Below are 6427 nucleotides of genomic sequence, written 5' to 3'. Positions count from 1 at the left end.
CCATAAAAGCAGGGCTACAGCATGGTCGTATCGCCAATGAACTCGCTCCTCAAAGCCTGCGAGTTTATTGCCATCAGTATTCATGAGGCTGGACGTACCCACGAGGAATAGAAATAACAGCGAACATTAAGATAAAATCTATTACCAGGCCCGTGCGATGCTGAGCCTGGCTCAAGCCGTCTTCCCGGGGAGCCGGCTGCCTCTGGCGGGGGGGTGGGGGGGGGGGGGGGGGATGTGTGTGTGCCGGGGCCGCCGGGGGCTGGTGACAAGGGGGATTGGTCCCCGGCGAGCCCCTGGGGACCCTCCCCGGGCAGCAGCCCCCGGGGACCCCCCCGGGCAGCAGCCCCCCCGCTTGGCGGGGCAGGGGAGCAGAGGGGGCTGCGGCGCCGAGACCGGCTACAGCGTGCAGCGCAGCAGCGGGCGTTACAGTCGGGACAGCACTGGGAAGGGCTGGAAGTTTAAGCGTTGCTTTAGAATTAAAAGAAAATAAATTAAAAGAAAAAAAAAAAAGTGTCCCAAGGACTGCGGAGGAAAGTTTTTCCTCTCGGGCGGCAGACTAAAGTGTGCCTGAAAAAAATCCTCTCCTCCTCCCGCCCTCTCCTCTTCGCACCTCGGAAAGGTCAGACAGAGGGAGAAGTTGGCTGCGCCTCCTGCCGCAGGCTCTGCTCCGGGGTGGCAGAGGGGACCGGGCGGGGGCCGCCGCAGCCCGACGCCTCCCCGGGGTCCGGAGGCGGTTGCCCCCCCGGCACGCAGCCGCCCCCCGCCCTCGAGCTGCCGCGGTGATTTTAAGGAGGGGCTGCGGAGCACTGGGCAGGGGTGCCCCTCCAGCCGGGCGGCGCTGCTTCATCCCGGGTGTGCCAAACCGAGGAGAATCCAGCAGGATGCACGTCGCAAGCTGCAGAGGCAACGTGCCGACCCCCCACCCCTGCCTCCAGAAGATACCGGGGAGGTGGGACAGAAGACCCTTAGAACATCTAGAGGTCCTCACCGCATCAGCCTACGGCCAGCGCTCGAGGCGGAGGTGGGAGGGGGGCTGAATTTTCTGCCTTTCTGGCCGGAAAAAAAAGCAGCACTTGAACAGGAGGGGTCGTTTTAAAAATACTGGAGGGGTATGATGTTCCTCTGGCCAGGGAGAAGGTCTGGGCCACCAGCGCCTGCCCGAGCCGCCCGTCCCCGTCCCCGTTCCCGCTCCCGCTCCCGCACCCGCTGGCTCGGCGGGGCCGGGGCCGCCTCGCTGCCCGCGCTGCTGCTGCTGCGGGCAGGGCCGGGGCTGGGGCCGGGACCGGGGCTGGGGCCGCCTGCGCTCGTGTAGACGCCCCCCAGCCTCTGCCAGCCCAGAGGTTAGAGACCCCGGCCGCAGAGGCAAAGCAAGCCAGGCAGCATGCGGGCGCAGAGGCAGGTCACCGCTTAGCCCAGAAATTCACTCCCCGGCCGCCTGCGTCGCCGCTTGCGCAATTTCCCCTTGCTCTCAGCATTTTCCTTGGAGAAACCTGATGAACTTGGCCTGACAGCGTCCTGGAGAGCGAGGGCCGCGCAGAGCCGCGCGCAGACAAACACCCACGCATCCCAGGCAGAGCAGCATCCCACACCTCCCTCCGCGGGGTGAGGAAGTGATCCCGGCTTTCCGCCTCCCTCCCCCGCCGGGATCAGCCGGGAGCCCCACCGCGCCTGCCGCCGGCTGGCTCTCCGCCACCGGTAAGGGAAGGCAGGCGGCTCGGGCCTTCCTCCTGCAGCTCGGCGCCTCTCAGCCACTTGGCCAGAAGCGCTGGTGTCTCCCCACTTTCCTCCTCCTCTCCATCCTTTCTCCAGGAGCCTTTCTGTTTACAAGGCACGGTAGCTTAGAAATAGCTAGAATAAGTCATAAGGCTTTTTTTTTTTTTAAGAAATCTACATAAAACGTGATTTAGCTGTTCTGATGCAATGATTTCGATAAATAAGGAGAGCCCAGACCCGTGTCTTTCAGTTTCAACTTCACCCCCCTCAGAGATGAAGTTGCATTCCGCCACCCCAGGGGACGCGGTAATGGATGGAGACCTGGCTCCCTTTCGCACGAGTAATTGGCAGCCGCTCCCTCCTTCCTCCCGGACTGGATGGGGAGCTGGGGAAGGGCTTATGAAGACAAATGTGGACTTTACCTGGGGTCGTGGTGTGTGCTCTGTGTGTGTGTGCGCGCCTGCCTGCCCTTTCGGCTGTGTTTATGCGCATAAATAAGAGGCGTTCAGGAGAAACAGAGCAATTCCGATGCACTCCGAGGCTGTCACATCCCTGATCCAAACACCCCGCTGCCTCTCCCCGCCGCCTGCCTGCCTGCAGCCTCTGAAACAAACAAGGCAGCATCTGCTCGGTCACCGAGGGACGGCCCCAGCCTGCCCCAGGGGACGGAATTCACCGGGGCCGTTCCCCAGAGATGCACACTAATCCCACAGGCACAGCAGCAGATTCACTCCTTCGACAGTTTTGCCTCCAACTTCACAAGCAGCTAAAAATATGTATATACATATATATATATCTGCTCTGAAGCGGGACAGTAACCCCGAACCACTCATAAGAACACGCGTGCGTTATTAACTCCAGAGTCACTCCTTAACCTTTTGATTCAAACACAAGTGTTCAAAGAATAAACCACAGAAAAGAGAAAAAGGAGAAAACAGTGAGACAGGCAAAAAGACGGGGGGTGGAGGGTGCGGGGAAAGAAAGGGGGAATGAAGAAAAAAACATTTTTCAAACTACTTTTCCTTTTTTTTTTTTTTTTTTTTTTTTTTTTCAGGCTGTATAAGGTGAAATCGACTCGTTTCTTGCATAAGAGATACCTGGGTAGCAATAAAAAGATGGGGCAAGGAGAGGAGGGACGGAAAGAGAGCGCAAGCAAGAGAGAGACAGATAAAAACAGAAAGGCAGAGAGACAGAACACGCTGTTGGTGGATGTTTTCTGCTTCAGACCACGCCAGTGAAAGTTGGGCTTTGCCGCGGAGCAGGAGGGAGGGCCGGCTGGGCAGCCGGGGGGCAATGCCGGCTCCGTCGCAGCCTCCCGTGCAGAAGCCCGCGCTCCCCGTGGGCTGTCACCCGCGGTGCCTGACACAACAGTATTTCCAGGGGAACTGCCCGGGGCAGGGGGGAACGGAACGCTGTGGCAGCCAATGGCCTCTGAGTGCTTCAAACAAATGTCTGCCACCGCGGTTCTTCCCAAGGAGCCGGTGTAAGTGATTCTCGAAAGTAGCGGGGTGCGGCCGGAGGACGCCCCTTTCCGCGGTGCGGGGCCTCGGCGCGGACTCGCCGCGCCCCCCGCCCCCGGCAGGGGCAGCCCACCGTTGTGTTTCGGTGCCGAGGGCGGCCGGCTCCCACCGCCGCTCCCAGGGCAGGGACGGGGCGCACGCCCGCACCCCGGCCGGCCCCGCCCCGCGGGCGCCCGCCGCCTCCGCGCCCCGCCGCCCATCCCCGCCCCGTCGGGGCGCCCCGGGCCGCGCCGATGGCCGCGCAGCGCGCACGTGTGGCAGCCACAGGTGCCGCAGCCGCCCGGTGCTCGGCGTCGCTCGCTATAAGAGCGGCCCCGCCGCCGCCGCCCCGGCGAGACGGGCGAGGGCTGCGGGAGATGCAACAAGGCGCGGGGAGGCAGGGACCGGGGGCGGCGGGAGGAAAAGGAGGAGGAGGAGGAGGAGGAGGAAAAAGAGGAGGAGGAGGAGGAGGAGGAGGAAGGGGGGGAGACAGCTGATGCCTGTCAAAGCCGGAGCCGCCGCGCTCTCGCGAGAGCCCGCCCGGCGGTAGCCACGGGATGCGGGGCTCAGGTGCGGGCAGAGCGCAGCGCAGCGCGCCCGGCGCCGGGCAGCGGCTGGCAGAGGAGTGAGACGGCGGGGGCCGGAGGGAGCCTCGCCGCCCGCTCACCCACCCACCCCAGCCCCGGCCACCGCGGCAGCGGCGGCGGCGGGGGCAGGGTCTGCTGCGGCACCGCCGCCACTGGCTCCGCCACCGCCACCCGCCGCCGTCCGCGGCTTCCCCCGGCGGGAGGGAAGCGCCCGGAGAGCACTTTTCCCCTGACTTTAGGAGTGTTTGTGGATTTACATGCCAAGCCTTCAAGATGATGTCCATGAACAGCAAACAGCCGCATTTTGCCATGCATCCCACCCTACCTGAGCACAAATACCCCTCTCTACACTCCAGCTCGGAAGCAATAAGAAGAGCATGTCTACCAACTCCTCCGGTAAGGGACAGGCAGCTGCAGCTCTCCTCTCCCTTTCTTTTCTTTCTTTCTCTTTTTCTTTCTTTCTTTCTCTCTTTCTTTCTTTTCTTTTTTCTTTCTTTTCTTTCTCTCTCTCTCACACACACTTTCTCTCTCTCTCTCTCTTCTTTCTGTATACTGCATGTATGTGTATGTGCATTAATAAAAAAACCGCTGCGAGGCACATTTTGACAAGCGGCGCTTAATGTTTTTTTCATGTCTTCCTCTGCAATCATCTGAGCGCCTGTGATCTTTTTTGAAAGCGGTGTTCACACGAGTCTCCGACTTCATCCACTTTCTGTATTAATTTTTATGACTCGGCCTCTGAAAAGGAATGCGCTTTATGTGCTCTTGTGTTTGACACAATTCCCCAGCTGAGAGTTACAGATCCATTTCTTCTCCTCCCTTCTCTTCTTCTTTCGTTCCTTTTTTTTTTTTTTTTTAATTTATTTGTTCCCCTTACGCCCTCGTCCTCTCTTTTTCGGATTCCTCCCACTCCCCCCCCCCCCCCTCCCACCCCCCGGCTTCCTGCCCTTTCCACTCTTCGCTTCTTCTTTTCCTCTTTCACTCCCCTTCCTCGCTTTCCCCTCTGTTTATTCTACCCCATCCCCTATTTTCTGTCACTTCCCTGTTCTGTCTCCTGCTGTACCCCGCTTCCCCCATTCACTTGGCTCTCCCCGCCCCCCGTACCCCTTACACGCGCATACTGCTGCCGGCTCCCCCCCGCACGGTCCCCCCAACTTTGCCCACCTCTTTCTCTCCTCCCGGGCTCCCCCTCCCCCGACTTGCCCCCCCCTCCTCCTCCTTCCCCACGGCGCTCCCGCAACCCCACACCTGCCCCCGCTGTCCCCTTCCCTCTCCTCGCTTTGCCCCCTCTCTGCCCTCCTCTCCCCGCACCCCGCTCTGTTTTGTGTCCCTTTGCAGCTGCAGAGCAATATCTTCGCCAGCCTCGATGAGACGCTGCTGGCGCGGGCCGAGGCTCTGGCCGCCGTCGACATCGCCGTCTCGCAGGGCAAGAGCCACCCGTTCAAGCCGGATGCCACCTACCACACCATGAACAGCGTGCCCTGCACCTCCACCTCCACCGTGCCCCTGGCGCACCACCACCACCACCACCACCACCACCACCAGGCGCTGGAGCCCGGCGACCTCCTCGACCACATCACCTCCCCCTCCCTGGCGCTCATGCCCGGCGGAGGCGGCGGCGGCGGAGGCGGCGGCGGCGGCCACGACGGGGCGGGAGGCGGCGGCGGCGGGGCCGGCGGCGGAGGGGGCGGCGGCGGCGGCGGCGGGGGCGGCGGCGGCCTCATCTCCACCTCGGCCCACCCGCACTCGCACATGCACGGCCTGGGCCATCTCTCGCACCCGGCCGCCATGAACATGCCGTCGGGGCTGCCGCACCCGGGGCTGGTGGCCGCGCACCACGGGGCCGCGGGGCAGGTGGCCTCGGCGGCGGCGGTGGTGGGGGCGGCTGGCTTGGCCTCCATCTGCGACTCGGACACGGACCCGCGGGAGCTGGAGGCCTTCGCCGAGCGCTTCAAGCAGCGCCGCATCAAGCTGGGGGTGACCCAGGCCGACGTGGGCTCGGCGCTGGCCAACCTGAAGATCCCGGGGGTGGGCTCCCTCAGCCAGAGCACCATCTGCCGCTTCGAGTCCCTCACCCTCTCCCACAACAACATGATCGCCCTCAAACCCATCCTGCAGGCCTGGCTGGAGGAGGCCGAGGGCGCCCAGCGGGAAAAAATGAACAAGCCCGAGCTCTTCAACGGGGGCGAGAAGAAGCGCAAGCGGACTTCCATCGCCGCCCCGGAGAAGCGCTCCCTGGAGGCTTACTTCGCCGTCCAGCCCCGGCCCTCCTCCGAGAAGATCGCCGCCATCGCCGAGAAATTGGACCTCAAAAAGAACGTGGTGCGGGTTTGGTTTTGCAACCAGAGACAGAAGCAGAAACGGATGAAATTTTCCGCCACCTACTAGGGGCGGGCGGGAGGGGCGGCCCTGGCACCGGGGGCACGGGGGGGCCGGGCCGGAGCCGCGGGGGACGCCCACGCACCGCCGCCGTCGTCCGAGACGCCGTGGGAAGCTCCTGGGGACCAAGGGACGATGTAGAAATTAAACGCGAACTACTCGATGAGAGGGGAGGGGGGGGACGTGCGGGAGGGGGGGTGTGCGCTATCAATTATTAAACCAGAAAGACACCGGGACACCAACGAGAAG

At 62.8% G+C, this 6427-nt stretch overlaps 1 protein-coding gene across 1 annotated transcript; it reads left to right on the top strand.

Annotated features, from left to right (window-relative positions):
- Window positions 1-3665: 3665 nt before the first annotated feature.
- POU4F1 (POU class 4 homeobox 1) lies at window positions 3666-6220 on the top strand. The gene is made up of 2 exons (XM_055703306.1): window positions 3666-4195; window positions 5138-6220. The coding sequence occupies exons 1-2, from the start codon at window positions 4073-4075 to the stop codon at window positions 6185-6187; spliced, it is 1173 nt and encodes a 390-aa protein (XP_055559281.1). The 5' UTR covers window positions 3666-4072; the 3' UTR covers window positions 6188-6220.
- The last annotated feature ends 207 nt before the right edge of the window (window positions 6221-6427 follow it).

The sequence above is a fragment of the Falco cherrug genome, chromosome 2 (genome assembly GCF_023634085.1).
Source record: "Falco cherrug isolate bFalChe1 chromosome 2, bFalChe1.pri, whole genome shotgun sequence".
Lineage (NCBI taxonomy): Eukaryota > Metazoa > Chordata > Aves > Falconiformes > Falconidae > Falco > Falco cherrug.
Note: the sequence above shows the minus strand (reverse complement) of the source record. Positions and strands in the feature narration are given on the sequence as shown.